This window comes from Mytilus trossulus, chromosome 10, assembly GCF_036588685.1.
Source record: "Mytilus trossulus isolate FHL-02 chromosome 10, PNRI_Mtr1.1.1.hap1, whole genome shotgun sequence".
Classification (NCBI taxonomy): domain Eukaryota; kingdom Metazoa; phylum Mollusca; class Bivalvia; order Mytilida; family Mytilidae; genus Mytilus; species Mytilus trossulus.
Window position 1 is genome coordinate 32,779,575 of NC_086382.1, and position 24,976 is coordinate 32,804,550.

At 33.3% G+C, this 24,976-nt stretch overlaps 1 protein-coding gene across 1 annotated transcript; it reads right to left on the reverse strand.

Annotated features, from left to right (window-relative positions):
• Nucleotides 1–4,581: 4,581 nt before the first annotated feature.
• LOC134687232 (myosin heavy chain, striated muscle-like) lies at nucleotides 4,582–19,610 on the reverse strand. The gene is made up of 26 exons (XM_063547366.1): nucleotides 19,333–19,610; nucleotides 17,947–18,090; nucleotides 17,357–17,541; nucleotides 16,966–17,083; nucleotides 16,615–16,707; nucleotides 16,211–16,274; nucleotides 15,796–15,998; nucleotides 14,985–15,386; nucleotides 14,313–14,660; nucleotides 13,907–14,101; nucleotides 13,564–13,651; nucleotides 12,803–13,178; nucleotides 12,016–12,481; nucleotides 11,388–11,743; nucleotides 11,030–11,177; nucleotides 10,247–10,825; nucleotides 9,721–9,917; nucleotides 9,079–9,211; nucleotides 8,642–8,858; nucleotides 8,144–8,384; nucleotides 7,500–7,953; nucleotides 6,989–7,228; nucleotides 6,551–6,751; nucleotides 5,658–5,837; nucleotides 5,329–5,371; nucleotides 4,582–4,869 (listed from the first exon to the last, which is right to left on the reverse strand). The coding sequence occupies exons 1-25, from the start codon at nucleotides 19,531–19,533 to the stop codon at nucleotides 5,366–5,368; spliced, it is 5,835 nt and encodes a 1,944-aa protein (XP_063403436.1). The 5' UTR covers nucleotides 19,534–19,610; the 3' UTR covers nucleotides 4,582–4,869; nucleotides 5,329–5,365.
• Nucleotides 19,611–24,976: the final 5,366 nt, after the last annotated feature.

The window sequence follows — 24,976 nt, forward strand, 5'->3', positions numbered from 1 at the left end:
TTATTTTGACTGCGACGATAGCCACGGAAAGCAAGACATAGGTGTTGCTTTCCTGGTTGTGGCAAGGGCGGAGGAGGCAGATATTAATTGGATATCACGGATTGTTTGTATGTGTTCTTTATGGATTCCGTACCTGTGACCTCTTTTCCTATATTTGTCCTACATTAGGATGGGTTGAGCATATTCCTTATGTGCCTGTCCGAAGTCGGGCACATGTAGTTCAGTGCTTTATGTCTGTCATATTTGTTCTTCGGAAATTATTTCTTGTAAATAAGGGTTTTTTTTCCGTTGACTTGTGTGAATCTAGACGAACATCCTTTTCGTGTCAGTACTGTCAAGCAGTAAAAAACAGGATCTCAGGCTAAATAATATTTAAATTGCAGTTGTATAAGCATATGTATATCTTATTCACACGGAAACTATTTGATTCTGTACTTTCGGTCATATTTTCAACATTACATACAGTCGAGACACATTTCTGTATGTCAACAGTCAGGAGGCTAGTATTGTGGATTGGTTTTTGTGTGTTTGAAGTTTGTTTGTTTGTTGTTTTTTTGGGGGGTCGGAGTGGTAATTCTCTATTTCCATGTATGATATATTTATTATCCTTTCAACCAGGATTAAAAAACAATCCTTAACGAATTTGCTATTTTCATATCTTGTTATATTGTTAAAGATAGTATACGTTCAAGCTCTAGATGCTTTAGATATATATAAAAAAAAAGAAGATGTGGTATGATTGCCAATGAGACAACTGTCCACAAGAGACCAAAATGTCACAGACATTAACAACTATAGGTCACCGTACGACCTTCAACAATGAGCAAAGCCTATACCGCACAGTCACGGAGCTATAAAAGTCCCCGATATGACAATGTAAAACAATTCAAACAAGAAAACTAATGGCCTTATCTATATAAAAAAAAAGAACAATAAACAAATATGTAACACATAAACAAACGACAACCACTGAATTGCAGGCTCCTGACTTGGGACAGGCACATACACAAATAATGTGGCGGGGTTAAACATGTTAGCGGGATCCCATTCCTCCCGCTTACCTTGGACAGTGGTATAACAGTACAACATAAGAACGAACTATAAAAATCAGTTGAAAAAGGCTTAACTCATCAGATGGACAAAAATACAAGTGGACGTGGCCAGGTACTTGTACATCCCGACAACAAAAAGACAATAGGAACAGATCTGAGAGTATTCGCAGTTATCTGACAGCTAGTTCAAAGCCACTAACAACTAATACAAAAAATCATGCATCTAAGACTAAACAATCAATCCGTACACATCCAACATCCAATGGATTTAGTGTAAAGACGTCATAAACAGTCAGGTTAATATTATTCCGTATCATATCTTTGTGACGTCAAATACGTTGACCCGGCCTTAATAACTTTGACCCGGACTTATCAGCGACGTCATAATGTTTGAACCGACGTTAATAACTTTGACCCGAACTTATCAAGTCATCTTTTGAGTGCTGGTGAAACAAAGAAAACACTTCCGAAACACACAAATATAGCCCGATAAATCGATTATCAGATTATCAGCATATTGATATTGTAAAATATCAGCTGCTTGACATAATATGAAGGCTTTTTGATCTCGTTCGCTACGCTCACTCGACAAAAAGCTTCATATTATGTCTCGCAGCTGATATTTTACGATATCATCATGCAGATAACCTGATAATCGGTACGTATATAGCAAATATTAAGTTTGCTTTTATGGTTATTTTTCGTTAGGTTGTTGTCTCGTTGGCGTAACTACCAAATCTCCTTTCGCGTAAATTTATTTGGACAATTGAAGATTCCCTATATGTATATTCACTTCCATGAAAAGTATACTGGACCAAAATCGAAGCACCAACAGTTAATTCTCGGATGTAAGAGTTTCTGTTGAAACTCTACATACATGAAATGTCCTATTTTTATTTCTACATCATTTGGTCGCTGGTTCAGTCTCATTTTAATCATACCTTTAACCACTTCTTTTTTTTTTTAACATTGTACACTTTTTTTATTTTTATTTTCTGTCATTTTTAGGGTTCATGTGTTCCATATAACAACTCCACCCTACGAAAAATCATGATAACACCTAACAGTGTACGAGGGTCTGGAATAATGGGGTTTACAGAATAGAAAAAGTGTACGAGGGTCTGGAATAATGGGGTTTACAGAATAGAAAACTAGAGGCTCTAAAGAGCCTGTGTCGCTCACCTTGGTATATGTGAATTAAACAAAGGAAGCAGACAGTTCATGACAAAATTGTGTTTAGATGATTGTGATGTGTTTGTACATCTTACTTTACTGAACATTCTTGCTGCTTACAATTATCTTTATCTATAATGAACTTGTCCGTGTAGTTTCAGTGGAAAATGTTAGTAAAAATTTACAAATTTTATGAAAATTGTTAAAAATTGATTATATAGGACAATAACTTCTTCGGGGGTCAATTGACCATTTTGGTCATTTTAACTTATTTTTGAGTCTTAAATTGCTGTACATTATTGCTGTTTACAGTTTATCTCCATCTATAATAATATTCAAGATAATAACCAAAAACAGTAAAATTTCCTTAAAATTACCAATTTAGGGGCAGCAACCCAACAATGGGTTGTCTGATTCATCTGAAAATTTCAGGGCAGATAGATCTTGACCTGATAAACAATTTAACCCCATGTCAGATTTGCTCTAAATGCTTTGGTTTTTGAGTTATAAGCCAAAAACTGCATTTTACCCCTATGTTCTATTTTTAGCCGTAGCGGCCATCTTGGTTGGTTTGCCCGGTCACAAAACACAATTTTTAAACTAGATAGCCTAATAATGATTCTGGCTATATTTGGTAAAATTTGGCCCAGTAGTTTCAGAGGAGAAGATTTTTGTAAAAGTTAACTAAGATTTACGAAAAATGGTTAAAAATTTACTATAAAGGGCAATAACTCCTAAAGGGGTCAACTGACCATTTTGGTCATGTTGACTTATTTGTAAATCTTACTTTGCTGAACATTATTGCTGTTTACAGTTTATCTCCATCTATGATAATATTCAAGATAATAACCAAAAACAGTAAAATTTCCTTAAAATTACCAATTTAGGGGCAGCAACCCAACAATGGGTTGTCTGATTCATCTGAAAATTTCAGGGCAGATAGATCTTGACCTGATGAACAATTTAACCCCCATGTCAGATTTGCTCTAAATGCTTTGTTTTTTGAGTTATAAGCCAAAAATTGCATTTTACCCCTATGTTCTATTTTTAGCCATGGCGGCCATCTTGGTTGGTTGGCCAGGTAAAAAAACACAAATTTTAAACTAGATACATCAATGATGATTGTGGCCAAGTTTGGTTTAATTTGGCCCAGTAGTTTCAGAGGAGAAGATTTTTGTAAAAGTTAACGCCGGACGACGGACGCCATATGATGAGAAAAGCTCACTTGGACCTTCGGGCCCGGTGAGCTAAAAATGGCAATAATATGTGCAGAATGAAGGGCAAAAATTGACACCAGAATAGAGAAAATAGACTTTAATGGTTTACTTTTTAAATTGTTATTTGGATGCAGAGTTGTCTCATTGGCACTCACACCACATCTTCCTATATCTATTTAAAATTACATAAGAAAAATGATCGAAAAATTAAAGGAAATAAAGAAAAGGACCTCGATATCCATACCCACATTTTTTTCAGGGAGGGAAGCAATATGGATTTTTGTCCTTGAGGCACTTTTTGTAGACCAGCTTGTGATAACTAGTCAAACTGACTACTTATTACCACTTCTAGGTCGGGTTTCTCGTATTAGTTTGCTGTCCCATTATTTTCGAGAAAGCCGGTTTTTTTTACCAATCTTTCGAGTTGAGGCAATTGTAATTGATTTTAACAGTTTGTGCTTATGATTTGCTGATACATCACTGTTCATGTAAGAGGAGGCTTGAGCGTTCACACACAGTATTTTTGCACATGTCCTAATTAAGTCAGGAGCATGTTTTTTAGTGGTATTTAAGTTGGTTCATGTGTACCACATTTGTTTTAGTTATATATATATATAAGGCCGTTATTTTTCTCGTTTGAATTTTTACCAATTATTTCACATTTTTTATGTCGGGTTCTTTTATGAATAGCCCACTATAAGGTATGGGCTATTCTCATTGTTGAAGGCCGTAGTGCAACCTATACTTACGCATATCCACTTCATTTAAACACTGTTGGATAGTTGTCTTGTAGGCAATGGTACCAAATTTGTTATTTTTTTCACAATGGAAGTAAAATAAAAATCATCATTCATTTTTCGTTAACTAAAAGTCATTAGTCATAGACCAGATGCTTATATATGGAAAACGGGAGATTATCCCCGATTTTTTGTAGGGTTCGTGTTGCTCATTCTTTAATTTTCTATACTGTTGTTTGTCTTTTAGTTTTTGTGTGGGTTTTTTTTTACTTTGCGTTGATTGATTATTTTCAATTTCTGCGTTTGAATGTCCCTTTGGTATCTTTCATCTCTCTTTTATAATGTTAATTCCTTAATTATTCCATCAGGTTTTTTAACCAAAAAAACCCAGAAGACTTCAAGTTTGTTCATTTGTATTTATTTGCAGGACTAACAAAAAATTATCTGTGTAACACAAATCCTAGAAAGGTCATACAGACAATAATTATACATTTACATGCCAATGTTCGCTGTAAAATTAGACTTATGAAATTGAATAAATAAATAAATAAATAATTCAATAAGTTAAAAGTTCAATATACAAGTTTTCAATTATAAAGTTCATTTCACACGTAACTACATAACAGTCTTCTTCGCTCCCTGGCTGTGTCACATGATAAAGGGTAAATTAGAGTTGTCTCCCGTCCTAGTCTGAAAAGAGATAGAAACTATATAAAGCACTGATTTGTAATACAAAAAAACAAGTGTTCATTTATCATATAATGTTTATTAAAAACTTAGCAATTGTACGGGTGCATGGGTGCCAATCTCAAGCAGGATCTGCTTACCCTTTAGGAGCACATGAAATCACCCCAGTTGTTGGTTGTGTTTGTGTTGCTCAGTCTTTGGTTTCTATGGTTTTTTTGTTGTCGTTTAAGCAATTTAGTGTAGCTTGTTTGTCTGCCTGTATTCATTATTTTTTTCTTTTTTAGCCATGGCCTCACCAGCTTTTTTTACTCACTAAAACAAGTGTTAATTTAAAAAAAAAAACTTATATTGTTTAATAATAACTAAGCATTTGTAGTACTTCTATAATTCTGTTGGCATGTAAACTAGATTGCTTTATAATTTGTCAATAAAGGTCATTGTCTATTAATATTTCATAGGTACCTTTAATATCCATATATCATTTTGAATGCAGCACATCTTACTTCTGTAAAAGAAATGTGAAATGTAACTATATAATAAAACAAAAAATATCGACCCCTTTATAAATCATTTCATGTGGAACCAAACATTATATGTATAAATGCAACGACAATAATGTTAATAAAGTCAAGCTGTTTTTAGATGTTTAACTTTTGCTATTATTACAACTTATTTTGTATTCGTTTCCATTATCGAATGCTGATTGCATATTTCCCCATTGGTACAACATATAACCCTTTAAATACAGCAATATTCAAAAATATTTTTTTTTAACTAATACTACTACTTACTGATGGGCTCATTCTGCTAATAGATACACTTTTTATTGTTCTAGTACTGGAAACTGAGCTACGGCTCTTGGAACGAAGTTTTGTCAGGGATGCTTCTGAACTCTCTGCACGTTCTTCTGCATCTTCAACCTCACTTTGGGCTTTGCGGTATTTAGACAGATTAATTGCAGCAATTTCTTCCTAAAATTGAAAAGAAAAAGTAAAAATTTCAGTCAAAAATCTATTTAATTGTTTCAGATAAACTTTGTGGGAATCAACTAGAAATGACTTGGTGTAAAAAATGTATGCATAAATGATGCGCTTTATAACCTATGAATCTGACAATTGATCCCAGATGACCATTTATTAGCATTGATAATGAATATACTAATTGTGCTATGTTAGTAACAATTAATCAGCCACATGTGTTTATGCACATACACTAATTAGTAACCAGATAATTAATTGATGTCCAATATACTTATTATTATTACTACAGTATGTGCTGGTACTGCATAACCTACTTATAAAAACATTGCCGTTTTATAGAGACCTTACTGCAAAATCATCAATCAGTAAGGGAGCAACTATTTAACATCAAGAGGAGGGGTATTGATTTTTGTCTAGAGTCAGTACTTTTTTTAACATTTCATTTTTGTTTTCGCTATCAACCAAATTATTTGTATATTAAGATTCAAAGTTGAGACAAATATACAAAAATGACGTAGAAGAAATCATGTGGACATTATAAATCGCAGTAAATCTGACAAATACAATGACAAAAAACAAAACGACAACACAAGCAAGTCCACAAAGCCTTGCATAGAAATCTTATGGGTGATGAACACGAACTACTACTGAACACTAGGGGTGATCGTAAGTGCTCCGGAAGGGTAAACAGATAAATAACTTACAGCTTCCTCGACTTGACGTTTGTATGTCTTGACTTTGCATTGAAGTTTGTCCATCATGTCCTGGAGTCTTTCTTGCATCTTGCGGTCTTCATCACATTGGAATGCCAGTTCTTTCATTCTGCGGTCAGCCTTGCGCATATTTTTCTGTGTTTCAGCATGGCGACGTTGTTCATTGTCCAATTCACTCTCCAGATCACGGACCTGATAAAGAAATACGCATCATAATAATGTATTCCATGTCAATTTCATTAAATATTTTTTTTAATAGCGGTGTAGTATAGCATTTCTTTTATTTATCAAATACATTAATTCAGAGAACAATGAACCTGTTAAATTTCTTAAAATTATAAAAATTGAAAGATGAAAAAAACACGTTGATTTATGTCTGGTATCAAGTTTCCTAATTTCCTCCTTTGAGTTACTATAATTGTGACTTACTCTCTGTTCCAACTTGGCGATGACTTTTCTGCCTCCTTTAACACCGCTTGATTCTGATTCGTCGACACGGATATGTAATTCCTTGATGGTAATTTCCAAAGATTTCCTGATTTTCTCGACCTGAGAACTGTGTTCCTGTTCAGATCTGAGTTCATCAGCAATTCTTGCGGTATCCATAAGGGCTCTCTTAGCACGGTCATCAGCAGCCTTGATCTCGCTTTGGAGTTCATCAAGATCAGCCTGAGTAAGAAAGTATGAACCATATTAAGTATACATTAAGACGCCTTTTAAATTCAAAAGTAAATTTAAGACTTTAACCATTATTGTCTAAGTTTACTTTAAATATTGAATAACGTTATACTAGTACTTTAATTTGCTTTTGATTTGAATCATTTTATTTCGTAGAATGTAAACCACTTTTGCTTTTGAAATAATTGCACATAAAAGTAATACTAATTCTACATTGCAGAAAATCGGGCTTGATCTTGAATTAAAAATACGAAGTACTTACAGACATGGCTTGCATATCTCCCTCGACCTTTCTCTTCTGAGCCTGTGATGAACTGACTTGAGCGGCCAATTCATTGATGCGATCTTGTGCTTCATAGAGTTCACCTTCAGCAACCTTCCTTGCTCTCTCAGACTGTTCAAGAGCTGATCTGACCTCGTCGATTTCGCTGATAAGGACGTTGCAACGTCTCTCAGTCAAAACGTAAGATTCACGTGACTCATCACGTACACGAGTTTCTGATTCAATCTTGATGTGGAGTTCTTGAATTTGAAGGATATATCTCTTCATGTTCTTTTCAACCTCAGCCTTAGCTCTGGTTGCTGTATCAAGTGCCATCTCGAGTTCGTTGATGTCTTGTTCGAGCTTCTTTCTGATCCTGTGGGACTCAGCTTTGCCCTTAGCCTCTGCCTCTAAACTGATTTGCATTGATTCAAGAGCTCTCTGGTGATTGCGTCTGAAATTAAACAGTTAATATGCATTGAAGATTTTAAACTTTGTTTAACTCGTTTAAAAGCATTTTAAAAACATCAAACTTCGACATTAGGATTATTAATGATAAATGAAAATAAAAAAACTATTCTAATGACAGAAAGTTGACAAAACAGAGCAACAGTTTTGTCAAATAAGTCATTTTTTTAACATACCGAGTATTTTCAAATTCTTCCTCTTTCTCTTGGATTCTTCTATCAATGTCATTTCGGACAGTAGAAATTTCCAGTTGAACACGCATGACCTTAGCCTCCTCCTGTTCCAAAGAGGACTCGGCTTCTTCCAAAGCAGCTTGGAGTTCTTCCTTCTCCATCTCAAGACGTCTCTTTGCCTTTTCGACCTCGTGGGAGCTTCGGCCACCATCGGTTAGTTGGTCAGATACCTCACGGATCTCATCTACAAACATTAAATTATTACCCATTATAATCTTCTATACTTTTGCATATTCCCTGAATTTATTGAAGGACCTTTCGAAATCAAATGCTGAAAACAAACATTACAAGTTGGCTTGTATCACTGAACATTTAAGGATAAAATTAAAATGACTGGTGGTTTAAATTAAAAAAAAGATACATGCTTACTTTAAAGATAGAATTACCATCTTTTAAATCCATATAGTTTAAACAAAATAGATTTGCATTCGTATAGCTTACCAGCAAGATTTTTGTTTTCTCTTCTGAGAGACTCAATAGTGTCATGGGACTCTTCATACTGAGCTTTCATTCTAAAGAGTTCAGCAGAGTAACTGCGTGCCTCGTTATGAGCAGTATCAACCTCGATCTGGAGTTCTTTAACTTTAACGGTCCATTCTTGGATAGTTCTGTCAAACTGTCTTTGCTTCTTTTCTACAGTACTGGAGCTAACATTTGACTGTAAAAGAACATAAAAATATAAAAGTTGAAAAAATGTATCTAAATATTTTGTTATTTTAGCTATGAAAGGCTCCGACATGACAAAAAAATTCAAACGTTAAACACGTTTTATTTCGATCTCTTTTTTTCAAACGGGAAAATCATGTTTATTCCATCAGATTTTTATATGGTTTCTGTTAAAATAAAAAGATTACACAAATCTATGCACTAATACTTACACGTTCAACCTCAATAAGGAGATCGTCAAGTTCTCCTTGCAGCCTGTTTTTAGCCTTCTCCAATCCACTTGCTTTAGCATTAGCCACCTCAGCTGCCTGTTCAGCCTCTGCCAATCTTGCAGCAAGTTTGCGTCTGAAAGGACAGGTATTTTAAATGAATAATGTTGGCTAAACATAGGATAGAATCTCTATGGTTTTTTTTAATCAGGAAAATAATAATTAACAACAGACTGTGTTTCTCCTTAGTACTTTCAAATGACAAATACAACAAAATACAAGACTGCTTTCATAAAATCAATATAAAATGTTATTTACATTGAATCAAGTTGGCTGTCACTGTGAAACACAGAAATAGAAATAGATTAGAAACATCTATTGGGGCGCAACAGTACAACTCGGTGGTGAAAACACTGCCAAAATAATACAATTATTATCCACAACGATCTGTGTCCACACTTTTTATAATACAATTATTATCCACACCGATTTGTGTCCACACTTTTTATAATACAATTATTATCCACACCGATTTTTGTCCACTCTTTTTATAACACAATTATTGTCCTCCCCGATCTATGTCCACACTTTTTATAATACAATAAAAATGAAAACTCATTCATCTTCTGAACTAAAAATACATACTTTGCATCTTCTAACTCGTCTGTTTTGTTGGCACCTTCACTCTCGTATTTAGATCTCCATTGTTGTGTTTCGTTCTTTGCTCTCGAGAGTTGACGTTGGAGATCAGTCTTTGCCTCTTGTTCTTCTTCAAATGCTTCGCGTACTGCATCATTGTCAGCACTCAAGTTTCTAATCTCACTCTGGAATTTCTGGCGTATCTGTATAAAAAAAAAATATTTCATTTACCAGTAAATATTCAATATACAATCGATCATTCTTAGGTAACACAAAACAATTTTAACCGCACGTAGATTAAAATAATGGACTCCGGCGGTTAAAGTGTCAAATAGAAAGTAGAAAAAAAAAACTACGAAAGAGGCAAGTTTGGTAGCAATTCATTGTGATTAATATACTCATCATAGATACCCAGCTTTAAATTTTGTACGGCAGACGCCCGTTTCGTTTAGAAGACAAAATGACAATTCATTTGTATGGTTACATCAAACAAAAATTACATATCCTACATGTTTTATAATTAAAAACTTACCCTTGTTTCATCTTCAAGTGTACGTCTGGTTTCTTCCAGTGTGGAGGTAAGGGAAGTTTTGTCCTTGGTTAAAGTACCAATGACATGCTCAGCATCTTCTAGTTGTCGATTGACTTCAGAAACCTCACTCTGAAGTCTGGATTTTTGTGTATTGATTTCAATAATGGTTCTCTGGGTTTCTTCGACTCTGCTGTTCATTTCAAAGATTTGGCTTTCCATCTGTTTGGATACCTTGTCTGACACGCCCCTATTTTTCATGGAATGAGAAACTTGACTTTGGAGGTCGTCGAGTTCGCGTTTAAGGTCTTTTTTCTCCTTTTCTAATCTTGATTTCAGTTTGTTCAATTGATCGATCTGGTCAGCCATCTCGTTGGCAGATTCTTGTTGTTTCTTTCTAAACTGAGCAATTTGAGACTCATTTTGGAGAGTCATTTCCTCCGTTTCACGGCGGAGTCTTATCAATTCTTGTTCACGTTTCTTGTTGAGATCAACTTGGGCCTGAGTAGCACCGCCTTGTTCTTCCAGTTGAGAACTAAGCTCGTCTAATTCTCTGGACAGTTCAGAACGTTGTTTTTCAACCTAAAAATAAGAAATATTGTAAAATATAACGGCTTGCTCTGATTCTTGATATAGTTTATCTGAAAGTTTATAATTATATTGACTTCTTTTTATGAAATGAAAACAACCAGTTTTGAAATAACTATCAGAGAAATATGACTATTCAAATGACTTATAACTTTAACATGATAACTATTATTATGTTAGAATTTGATTTTGAAATACCTTAGCTCTTGCTGCTCTCTCGGCGTCCAATTCTTCCTCCAATTCCTCAATAATTTGTTGTAGATCCTTTATTTTCCTGTTTTGCTGAGCATTAACCCCTTCACAGTCCTCGATTCTAGAATTCAAACTGTTGATCTCGGCATCCTTCCTAAAATTTTAAATAATGGAAGTTTGATATAAATTTAAAAACAGAGCAACATTAAACTTATTTGAAACAGAATGTTTAACCGAAAACCAGCACACACCAGACGAGAGGCATACACTAGTATGCCGATTTTACATTATTGATAGCAGGAGCCAATTCATTTGAAAGCCAAATATGTATAAATATAGGTAACAAAAGATATAATGTACAAACCTCCTATTGGCCTCTTCCATTTCTCTCTTGACACCTTCAAGTTCGTCTACGATTTCCTGTGTTGCCTTCAAGTCCTGTTCAACCTTACGCTTGGATTTCTCAACATCGCCTCTGATTTTCTTTTCTCTCTCTAAGTTATCTTCGAACTCGTCAAGAGTCTGTTCAAGTTTTGATTTCAGTTTGTTAAGATGATTAACTTTGTCTTCTTCCTTTTGGAGATCTTCTATTGTCTTTTTGTTAACCTCTTCCAAGTGTTTCTTTTCTTTGTTCATTTTGCCAATTTTTTCATCTTGTTGTGCCATCTCACCTTGGAGAGTCTTGATTTGGCTTTCCTTGTGAGTATTATCTTGTTCAGCCTATTAAATTAATAAAATCAACATCAACATCATTATCATTATAATATCAGTAAAACGAAAAAAAAATAATTCAGATTATACTAACAAAACCTAGTGCCATGCCTTCATACTGCAAAATACGATATTTAATATAACTCAACATTTATAGCTCCGTGTGTTGATATAGTCCAGCATTTTAATTTGTCAGGTTGTATGGACTTCCCCTTTTTTCAAATTTGCATTGAAGTTCGATACTTTGTTAAAACATTTCCAGAAATATAAATCATGGTTACCTTGGTCAACGATGTTTCGAGATCTTCGATATCTCTCTTCAGCTCGGAATTTTCACCTTCCATTTTCTTCTTCAAACCTTCCAGCTCAGCAGCAGCATCTTCCTCATCAAGCAGACGTTCGTCCATCTCTTTCATTTGACCTTCGAATTCAGCCTTCTGTTGGATAAGTTGTTCTACTCTTTGTTCAAGGTCGATGACATTATCTTGCTCAGATTGCAATTGTAAGTAAGCTTCATTCTTTTGTTCCAACAATTCAACATTCTTCATTTCAAGTTCTTTCTTGACCTTTTCAACCTTGGCTAGATCCTCTGCCATTTTGTTCATCTCTTCGAGTTTCTTCTGCATTTCTTCCTCTTCCCGGGCAATGTTCAACATAGGTTTGACCTTGGCATACATCTTCCACCAGGTCCAGTTGCGGAGCAACAACCATTTTCTGATGTTACGCTGGATGACAGACAGACCAACTCTGATATAAAAGAAAGTATGTGTGTTAAGGGTTTTGTGAATTTTTTTAAAATAGGTTAGATAGGAAGGTAAGGATGTTTTGGTGATAACATTTAAACACGTTTAAAATGTATCAATAAAAATCTGAAAATCAGACAAAAAAATAGTATAGAAGCATAAACATATTTTTGATGACTTTTATTACAACCTTTTTAAACTTCAAAATACTAATTACACAAAATATATGAAGAAAGAAATAGTTAATAATAATGGTAAAACAAACATTTGATATCAGTATGTTCTTTTATTTCAATGATTTCAATGGTATAATACAATTACTAACCTCTGATCCTGAAGTTTCTTGTAGGCCTTCCTGATCAAAAAGGCTCTGACGTGGGCTTGCATCATGGAAATGATAGCACCTAGACGCTCATCACGCATGCCTTCTAGGTTTCCAAGAACACCGGCTTTGAAGAAGACTTTAGTTCCTCCAAGTTTGTATTCTGCTGGATCAAGCTGTAAAGCCAACAGTACTTTTTCTGTGACAACTTTGCCGTCAACAAATCCCTGTGGAACAGCACTTGCAGCGAGAATTGAGTATCTTTGTTTGAACTCAGCATATATTATTCTACTTGGGAATCCTTTACGGCAGATACGGATTCCTTCGAGTACACCGTTACATTGAAGCTGGTTCAATACCAAAGCAGCATCAATAAGACCTGGAAACATTTCAAAATACAAGTGTTAGCTTTCCAAAGAAACTCACAACGATATATCATTACTCTCTTGGTAATAATCCTAGTTATTATAATATTCCAACACAAAGAATATTTAAGCTTTTTCTGAAAATATTTCAACGTTATTTTATGTATCTTGTTAAGCAATTCAATAAATAGGTAGACATGGAATATTTTCTGTATCAGTATTTATAAAATAAACTTTTTTTTGACCGATTATAGGACGTAAAAGCATTAACTGATATGAACATTTAAGATAATTGACAGATTTGAATAACTGGTTAAGACACGATTTTCATTGCTTAAACTCTGTTGGCTACAAAATCAATAACAACGTTAAAAGGTTTATTATGTGGTACACACTTACCTGGCTGTTTCAATTCGTTTGGAATGATACATCTGACGAAATGAGGATGGGTGGCGTACAAGTTCTTCATCAATTTGTTCAAAGATTCCTGTGAAAATGAAATTAATATTGTCAAAAAACTATAATGTTATCATTTCCAACAAGTTGAACATATTTTATCTAGATATTTTATCTCATGAATTAATGTCTTTTATTCTGATGATTTGTAAAATAAAATATACAAATAAAAGATCTCCAATGAATATTTGATATTTCAAAATGAAGGAGAAAATTGGTGCATTGATATGATTTAAAATTAAATTAAGGAGCGAATTGAGTACACCGTCCCTAAAGACTGACTTACCCTGTGTACGGCGGAGATGGTTTGGAAAGCAGAGGACTTCTTCTTCTTCTTGGGTCCACCAGCTCCTTCAGCGGGTGTTTCTGCTGCAAAGAGTGTTTGGACTAAGTGCTCCTTTGATTGTGCCAACAATGCTACTACAGTTTCGTTGATGGGATCCTTGTTTTTGTCCAACCATCCCTTAAGGTTGTATGGTACCTTTAATATTGGAGATAAAATATTAACTTTATTGCAATATATGCATCAACTGAGAATAGAAAAGAAGACAGATATATTTGTACTCCATAAAATATATCATTAGTTTTGATTTTCTTTTTTTATATAAACATGTAAATGGTACGTCGTTTAACGTTCTCATTAACGGTTTTGCAGCTTCACAGAAATGTTTTGTTACTACTTATATACTTACAACTCCGGCGTAATGATGGAGTTCAAAGTCGCCATTCTTGCCCTTGGATGCCTTTCCTGGTTTTGTGAAGTTGGGTGATTTGCCCATGTGTTGTCCAAACATCATTTCTTTCAAGGACTTGTCATCAGCCTTAGGGAACATGCACTGTTCCTCAAGGATGGACAAGATACCCATAGGCTTCTCGATAAGATCGATACAGGCTTGCAAGTCCATACCAAAGTTGATAAATTCCCACTGGATTCCTTCTTTCTTATACTCCTCCTGCTCCAGTACAAACATGGTGTAGTTGAAGAACTGTTGAAGTCTCTCGTTGGTGTAGTTAATACATAATTGTTCAAATGTGTTGAACTGCGAAAAAAAAATATTCATGAAATAACTGCGTATATGCAACCGTCTTCTATTTCATTTATTTAATAATCAAGATGAAGACTAGAAATAAAAAAAGACCTTTCTTTTGATATATATTTGTTTTTTTCTAAATTTCATGATGTTGTTAAAATATCCCTTACGGTCTATGTTACTACATGGACACAATACAAAAAGCACGACATATTTTTCATGAAACCTGTTCCATTTTTGTTCAATTAGAAATAATTTGTTGCTTTGAATTTCAAATTTCGATTTGAAAAAAAAGATAATATGATCACCATCACAAAATAATTAAGCACTTACATCAAAGATTTCAAAACCTGCAATGTCCAGTACACCAATATAGTAGTTTCTTTTAGCTTTAGTATCAAGACTCGTGTTGACTCTCTTCACTAACCAGTTGAACACACGATCATACAAAGATTTAGACATAGCACTGATGGAGTTGACGACTTGATCTTTGGTACGAGACTGTGATACGACCTCTGTGCCGACCTTGATCTTTGGTTTGACGAGAGATTTAATGAAATCGTTTGAATTAACTCCTAGCAGGAATGAAACTTTTTCAGCCTCGGTGGTGCCATCAGGTTCAGCTTGTTCTCCTCTCTGTTTGAATTTCATTTCACCCATGTGCAAGATAGCGGCGGTACACTTGTAACAACTCTTCTTCTCCTCGTTTGAGAAGCCCAGAATGTCGAAAGCTTCCTGAAAATAGAGGTTTAAATGTTTTGAGCCACACATAATTTTTATATAATTTCCTGATCATGCAAATATCGGCATGGAGGTAATTGCTTCGAAACATTATCCTATGCTATCTGATGCTTATAAGAACAATTTCAAAGAAATGATTTTAATTTGTAAAAGTATTTTGGGTAAGACACTGAATAAACTTATGTTCTATGAAAGGACCTCGTAATTGGCCTGTATTTCAGATCAAAAAAAGTTGAAGATAAATTAACAAAAAAAACTCTTCATTTACCGAACTATATATATACATATAAGTTTTCTATCCAATTTGAATGATTTGTACAGATCTCATAAAAAATCTTGGAATTATCAGCGGATAGAACTAAAGCGTATCGGTTTTGAGAAGCATTATTATTTTTGTACTCACGTCCATAGCCTTCATTTCATCGTTATCATTAATGGAGTCTACTGTAAGAGCACCTTGGTTGATAAATGTATAAAGTGCTGGATCTGGAGTAACCAACATCATTTCATGATTTTCTGCCATGGCGGGTGTCAACAGTTGGTAGAACACGTGGTAGTTTCTTTCGGCAGATAAACAGAAGGTGACACGGGACTTCTCCAGCAGATCTGTTAAAAAGAAATAAGTAAGTGTTAAAGAAATTTGTTAAAAAAAACTAGTTTAGAATAAGTTTTATCATTTCTTAAGAAATCTGTCTTAAATGGCTTATATCCAATTTATGTTTTCTAAGCCTTAGTTTATTTATTATGGAATAATAGCTTGAAACTTTCAAATTTGTTTTTACATAAACAAATTATTTCAGAAACAATAAATTACTTACATGTTTCAATATCAGCTCCAGCAATTTTACCATCAGGACCAAAGTGAATTCGGATAAACTTTCCCTGTAAAATAGAAAAAAATATTTCTTTTCAAACAATGTCAACATTTCACAAATCAATTTTAACGAAGACTATAATCAACTATCAAAATATATTTAATTTTCAGACACAGATACACTGCATTGTTTTGGTTAAAAAGATGAATATACGTATAACTTGTATTTATAGTTACTAGAGTAATAAGTTAAAGGTAAACCATTCAGTATTATTACCATCAAGAGTATTGCGGTTGTCCACGCTGTTAAGAAATGATTCTGTTACCTGTATTAATAGGTACTGTACGATTTTTAAAAATTCCAAATTGAGAAATAACAAGTTAACACTACATTTTGAATAAACTTACGAATCTAGATGAGTTGTTATTTCTGGTAGTCTTGGCATTACCGTAGGCTTCAAGTACAGGGTTAGCCTGAATAATCTGATCTTCTAATGAACCCTTCAAATATGCAAAACCATCTTTTAATATACAATGAAAACAAGTCTAATGAACCCTACAAATATACAGTAAACCTATTAATGTATAATGAAAACAGATCACAATTTCAAAATTAAAAGTTCAAAACAAAGTAGCTGCTAAGTAAATTCCATTTAAAAATTGTCTCATCTTTCTGTTTTTAATGTTAAACACTTTTAATACATTTACATTGTTTCAAACTGACAAATAATAAAAATGATAGTATGTATGACTATTCACCTTCTTTGAGGCTGCTGCTGATTCCTCATCAGATTTTTTTCCTAGAGAGGCAGCGACCTTGGCGAAGTACATGATAACTTTTTTGGTGTTTTCTGTCTTTCCGGCACCGGATTCACCTCTGAAAGGGAAAGTGTTTTAATGACATGAAATAGATTTTGTTTTATTCAGAGCTAAAAATCATTTTGTGGGAAGTAGAAAGGAGAATTGAAAAAAATTAAGGGAGGCCATTTATGTACACGAAAATTACCTCATTGAACAAAAAGATTTGAAATCTTCCCATAAGATCTTTATTTTCAGCTGTACTTTACTATATTGGGTTTGTAATACACCAATGATTTTAAGGGTTTAACCAAATGACAAATGGTACCGAAAATATATTTTTAGAACTTACGTAATCAAACAAGACTGGTTTTCACGATCTTGCACCATGGACTGGTAAGCATTGTCAGCCACAGAGAACAAATGAGGAGGCATCTCAGTCTTCCTCTTTCCCTTGAATTTAGCAACAACGCTGTCTGTGTAGATTGGCAGACGTCGGTAGGGATTGACGGCAATACAGAAGAGTCCAGAGTAAGTCTGTAAGGCAAAGATAAAATTTCTACATTTAAATTTAAAAACTAGTGTGGACACAGATCAGTGTGGATAGTTTGTTTGACAGTGTTTTCTGACAAAAAGAGTTCTCTTGGTTATCCCAATAGAGTTCTATGTTGAACTGTTTAGATATGAAAATAAGAAGACGTGGTATGATTGCCAATGAGACAACTCATCCAGAGACAAAAGTATATTTTACCTAATTCCAAGGATTCATTTCTTTTATAACAATATTTAAATGACCATTACGTATGAAACAGAAATTTGCAGATTTTAAAATATTTTGTCATTGAAATCAAATTAACTGCTAAAAGTTAACGTAAATTGCAACATGAAGACAGAAGGAATTTATAACAACAATTATCTGCCTTCAATGATTAACAAACTTACGTAAATAAGTGAGTTTGAATATCTAGCTCTAAGATTGTGAAGTACAGAAGCTTCGTTTAAGAATGTCATGTTGGCCATATCTTCAATCATTTCATATTTTGGGGGATTCATCTGTTGGAGGTCATCCTTCTTAACTGTTCTGTCCTGTAAAGAAATAAAACATCACAGGTTAGTGAAAAGAGGGTCTGATTGGGGATCCTTTATTTCTTATTCAGTAGACCATTCTTCTCTATTCTTGATCTGTATTGCTTATTATTCTCAAATTTTTAAATGTTTACCCTTTATTCTCTTATTTTTTGTGCCATATTTTTCTATATTCTGATTTTTTTTGGTCCTTTTAGCTGAATTTTTTGCAAGGTGGATGCTTTACGTCCAGTGTCAAATATTACATGTTTCTTCAAAACTATACTATGCTTAAGTGATAGGATCGTGATAATTACCATAATTGCGTCTTATTCCGGAATCTAGTAATAATTTATTTCCATTTATCGCGTGTTAATTATCTAACATCATTGCGCATTTTATGTTACAGTGTACAAGTACTCCCTTAACATGAAATCAGTGGCGGATCCAGGGGGAGGGTTCCGAGGGTTGGACCCCCTCCTTTTTTTTGGGACGATCAATGCATTTGAATGGGGACATATAATTGAACCCCCCTCTTTTTTGTCCTGGGTTGGGACCCCCCCTTTTTTTAAATGGCTGGATCCGCCCCTGTAAGTATAAACCAAACAATTAAGGATGTTCGCTATTCTTGTTTTTTGTCAATTTGTCAGATATTTGTCAGATATTTAATCATTTTGTCCATTTAGTGCCAATAGAAAATGAGCTCGCTAACATAGATTTATTGCATATAGTTTTAAAATCAATTTTTGAACATCTTTGAAAATACTTGTTATTTTTCATGGTTTTTGAGAGAATAATAACATTAACGGTACCAATTTTCCTGCACCCGATGCGCATTTCGACAATACATGTCTCTTCAGTGATGCTCGTGGCCGAAATGATGGTTATGTTAATTTTATAAAAATCCAGAGAGAATCAATTCCCGCCTAAATTGACTATTGAAGACCTGGTGGTAACCTTCTGCTGTTGTCGGTTCTACGATCGGGTTGTTGTCTCTTTGACACATTCCCCATTTCCATTCTCAATTTTATATTTATCCCAAAAAAACAAAGCACGGAGCTTTCATTTTTCTGGGTTTTTCATATTCATTTCTTTATATCCTATATATCGTTCATTTTTTTATAAGCCTGTAATTTGAAAGAGGAGCGAACATCCTTAGAGGTTATTAAGCATTAATAAAATTAATCAGCTCTGAAACCGTAGGCTAAAACAACGGTTAAGCACTCGGGGTAAATAAATATATAGGAATAAAAATGACTGTACCTGGTTGGAGTCAATACATTTCACTGTAATATCATCTCCTTTTGTGGACTGAATTTCAGCCTTAACAAATCCTTCTTTGTCGTCGGTAATCCAGAACATTTTCTTGCCATCGAATTCCTTAGTTTGTTGCGCCAATAACTTCTTCCTATCTACCATTAAGTATGGATAATCAGGATCCTTGGGATCGATTTGAGACGCCATCTTGATATAGCGAAAATGTAAAGGAGACTTTATATACTCTGGACAAGTCCGTTAAGAATTGCCGACACAGCTCTGCTCTGCAAAAGAATAGCTCTAAAATGTCAAGGATCAAGGAGAAGGAAAAAGTTAAAAATTAGGGTGTTAAGTGATTGATTCTCTGACTAGCAGTTGAGTTTATTAAGATATAAGGCTTTTTTGTCAAAAAGGAAGCACCAATGAAAGCATATAACTTCCAATGACTTTTCCGTTATTTCCCGTTCTATAGTACTAATTGAAATCCAATAAAAATAAGATATTGTTAAATTTTTAGCCTCCAGTAATTATATTTGTCATTATCGGTTCAGTATTTATCAGAAGAAAAAAAAATCTTGAAAATATTTAAGCTTGATTTTTTAAAGTATATAGTACACAATCAAAAAGGGGAAAGGAATGAAAGGAAACACGCTGTAATACTTACAAGTCTACAAGTCTAAAGCTGTCCTGGCAAGGGTTTCTGGAGTTTTTATACTATATTAATGGACACCGATTAGTTTACTGTAATCTGATTGGCTGATCACTGTCATTGTCGGTTTTTGGAAAGCGATGATACTAATACCATGGCCAGATTATTCAACGGGGTGCTAATTATCTCCAGATATTGATGCTTCTGCTGGCACTCAATCACTGATCATATAACTTCCAAATATTAGTATGCAATCGTGTATTATTATGTACTCTGGTTGTTGCAATTTTTGGGGATGTAATTTGTTTTCATGTATTCCACTTCTCAGTAAATTATGGATTTAGATTTTTTTTTTTTTATTAATTATTGTACACTTTTTATGTATCAAAATAAAATAACTTGAAATAAATTCGTATTTTGCATAAGAAATATATACTACTAAGAAAATATATAGCAACACAACTTTTGAACAAATTAAGTAAAACAAAATCCCAATTTATTTTTAATTTTTGTGTTTCCTTAATCTTCATTCATTTATGTATTCAAATAACTACATATATGTTGGTTAAATTGCTGAAAGCTTCGCTGTTCGCAAACTTTGAGAAAAGGGGTCAGAATTGGAAATCATTTTATTCATTTTTTGCCGTTTTGCACATGGTCTAGTTTAAATGCACTCAGTACGTCAAATTGATGAATGTGATGCTAAAATCAAAAGTCATTACATTTTCAGTGAAAATAATATTTTTTCTTGCGAAATTATGGGAAAAAAAAGGATTTAAAGTAACAAATTTTATCCTATTTTTCAGTTTTCTTCTTCAATCAATCCAATATGCTTTAAAACATAAATGCTTTTAATTTTAGATCATTTTGAATAGTGTACACTGCTCCTCAAAGTTTTACCACTATCATGACTATTGTCAATCGATGTTTTACAAAAACTTTCTTTGAGTAAAATATTATCTATTTTACCAGATTTTGGAATATCTTAATATGTTGATTAATATTTTATATTTTATTTGCAAATTTGTATTTAATTAATTATAAGAGGTTATTTTTTTATAAAATTCTATGATATACAATATTGCAATTTTGTCTTTTTTGTGCTTCTAGTAATCATCGTTTATTAATTTAAAGCTATACTAGAATAAACTCCGCCTTTCAAATCATTAATAATAAGTATACAAATAATTTACTATAGTACTTGAATTGGGACTTCTGCTAAATGTTCATCAAACCTCTTTGCAACAAATAAATATATGTGATATATATGCTTTCAATGCAACACTTAGATAATGAAATAACCTAGGATTATATGTAAGTTCAAGGATGTTCTATTGGAATGAGACATATACCTATATATTGGTTAGTTTGCCAAAATAAATGTTTTCTGTTCTTAGGTACTAGTATATACATTTTGTATTGTTTCGAGCATTATTCGTGTTACGCTTCTTTGTATTTTGTCTTTTCTTTAATTTTATAAAAAGAATAAGATTCAACTATATGAATAAGAGAGATTTCTGATTTTACTTTTCGTGATGTCAAAACGTGCCAACAAAAACAAATCTGCTCTCAATTAGTAGGACTTGATCACGTAAATATATTACAGTAATTAATGAACTATCAATAAGATGGGAATAATTTACACTTTAGTGCATGTGGTATTAATAATATGTATTTCAGAACCCCAGTAGTTGCTAAAAAAAGGCATGCTGCACAATTTTATCCAATTTGTGACGATTAAAATATACATGTATACATATTTGTTGCCGAATCAAAGATTTGTCGTTTATATAGGGGGGAGAAAAGCTCCTGAGAATTATGAGGACCATATTTTGATAAAAAAAAATCTTTAATTTTCTATCTTAAAAATTACATATTTTTTTATGGGATGGGTCGCGCGCCTGTCCACGAATGCCGCTCTTTAGCATGCACAGATATCAAATAAAGTCAGAAATAAAGGTTTAAGAGTTGTCTCACTGGCACGCATACCACATCTTCCGTTATATCTATGAAAAATGTGGTATATATTACTTTCCATAATTTACTTAAAATTTAATTATTGTAAATATTTACATTGGCTGCCTGAAAATGTAAGTTTGTATCAACTGTTGTATGTGTACAAATATTCGACGCTGTCATATATTGCATACCTTAATTACTTTTTATATGCTTAACAGCAGCAGTCACAATTTTCCCGACCTTTATTCCGGACGGATATTATTACAAGACCTAACTATTGTATTCATTGTTAATTTGTTCTCCGGTCATGAACATGTTTGAAATATTTGCCACTGGACGTTATGCAAATAATATGCAAGCAATCAAAGATATGTATGTAAGAATTGCCAGTGGTGTGGACAGATTTGATAGACCATGGTTTTTTATCAATATACAATCACAGTAAATGCGGATTATTAAATTATGTTTCAATTGCAAATATTTAAAACTTTCAGGTAGATGTTGCATTTTATTACAAATACTAAAATTGAGAATGAAAATGGGGAATGTGCCAAAGAGACAACAACCCGACCATAGAGCAGACAACAGCCGAAGACCACCAATAGGTCTTCAATGCAGCGAGAAACTCCCGCGTTAGAGTCAAATTTCGAATTTAAGATACCTCGGTTTATATGAATGGTTGATTTGGTTGTGGTTGCTTAACGTCCAGTGGCACATCTGTTACAGTAATGCATGTTCAGGACGATCTATAAACAAATTACCAAATAAATAGTGTCATGTGTGTTAGGAAATATGCATTGTATTTTACAATGCTTTCTTGCATAAATTGTTTATTTTGAACTTTTGAAATGTTTTGATATTTTGCAACATCGAGTCAATATAAATGTATGTATAGAGTTATAAAAGTCGTTAAATTTGTGTGTTATATTAGCAAACAATCGTCTATAATGTCATTATTATATGAAAATGTCTGCATTTTATATCCGAATACAGTGATATACATAAGCTTTATTTCGAAACATTGATATGTGCGAACATTTTTCCACCGTTTGGTATAGTTTCGTGATGTTTTTATTTACTGTAGTACAAGATCATACACATGTCGAGAGTTTCTACTTGGGGAAAACGACCATCATTCAGTTATATCAGAGACATGTATACTAATATATGTCTCTGGTTATACTGTTATTTTTTTTATGACGGATGTCGTAATGATAACATTTTTCAAAGATTTTTTTTTTACTTTGTTGACGGCTGTTTGTTGACATTTAATAGATGTCTTTTAAAAGAAGTATATGTACAAAAGTTAAATGAACACTTTTAAGGGGGATAACTCAAAGTATAGAAGCAGTGTCCACTGTCCATTAAACTGGTCCGCTAATTCATTAACTCGAATAATTCAGCGCCCTCTATCGGTCAATGTCCTCTCGAGGTGTAGCGATCGATAGTGAGTCGGAATATAACGACTGGATTATTCGGGTTACTAATTCATCTAAATCTCTCCACCGTTAGTGTTCAGCGATAAACAAACACAACAGGGGTCCAGTTTATCCAGTTAACAGGACAAGACATCTCAGTTTGATACTACTTGTAATTGTCGATGGATGTCGCAATGGTCTAAATGTGTTAATTGATTAATCAGTGGGAATCTTAACGGCAGGACCATATGGCAAGATTTGCGTAAAGCTTTAAAAAAAAAATGTCCGAATTATAAAAGCAAGTTTTGAAGAAAAAAAACCCCATTTATTTCACCTTTTTTTTATTTTTTATTTTTTAAAGAGAGAAGTTTCTTTGAGATTAATATTTTTTCTGTTAAAAGCTTGAAAAGAACATACGATTGATTGTAATAAAAAGGAATTGCGGGTAAACAAACAGAAATCTTTAGGACAAACAGGTGACACGATTCACTGTCACACAATTGTGAGGACAAATGTTCACAATTTCATATTCTGAGAAATATCCTGAAAAATGTTCTTCCTATATATCGGGATATTGTTAACTGGGATTGGTACATATTGATTTATCAAAATGTATATGCATTATAAACAGCTAGATATATTTCTTGGCACTATAAAGCCAGTCAACTTACATCCCGCTTTCATTTCATAAGACAGCAATCCGACATCGATCAAAAAATGAATGGTTATTTTACGGTTTTCAACCTCAACATTAAACAAAACCAATACTATATAACTATATAAAGTTTGATACACTATTCAAAAATTCAAAAGAGAAACGAACAATCTGGTATATTTTCAAACTTGGTTCAAATGATTGTCTTTAAATCAAAACTGATTAAATTCTTTTCAAAGGAGTAGATCCAGTAATACCCCTTTTTTGCCCCAAAATATAGCAGTTTTACAATATTGTTAGAATTTTTAAGCTATTCGTTGGAAAGAAGAATACTTCTGTTACATGAATGTGGGCTGTTTTTTGACAATACAATGCACATATGTCGGGTACTAACATCATTATGTCATGCTAAATTACTGAACTCTTCGCATTTTTACCATTTGAGTTCAAATTTAGACGTTTTCTGTCTTAAACGAAAGTGGCCGCATTTGTGTTCATGGATTTCTTAATATTCAAATGTAAGTTGTATTTGATGATGATAGATAACATATATAAAGTTTGAGAGTAGGTCCAGTAATACCCCTTTTTTGCCCCAAAATATAGCAGTTTTACAAAATTGTTAGAATTTTTAAGCTATTTATTGGAAAGTAGAATACTTCTGTTACATAAATGTGGGCTGTTTTTTGACAATACAATGCACATATATCGGGTACTAACATCATTATGTCATGCTAAATTACTGAACTCTTCGCATTTTTACCATTTGAGTTCAATTTTAGACGTGTTTTGTCTTAAACGGAAGAGGCCGCATTTGTGTTCATGGATTTCTTAATATTCAAATGTAAGTTGTATTTGATGATGATAGATAACATATATTAAGTTTGAGAGTGAACACAAATGCGGCCACTTTCATTTTTGACAAAAAAAACATCTGAAAAGTGACTTATTATGGCATATTTGATATATTTG

Bases quoted from the DNA above. Each gene is read 5' to 3' on its own strand.
- LOC134687232 (XM_063547366.1), bottom strand. From the start codon at position 19,533: ATGGCGTCTCAAATCGATCCCAAGGATCCTGATTATCCATACTTAATG. The intron at 9,212-9,720 runs GTATGTATTTTT...CTGTCCTTTCAG, and splicing joins GACGAGTTAGAAGATGCAAA to ACGCAAACTTGCTGCAAGAT. The intron at 6,752-6,988 runs GTAAGTCACAAT...TTTCTTTATCAG, and splicing joins TCGCCAAGTTGGAACAGAGA to GTCCGTGATCTGGAGAGTGA.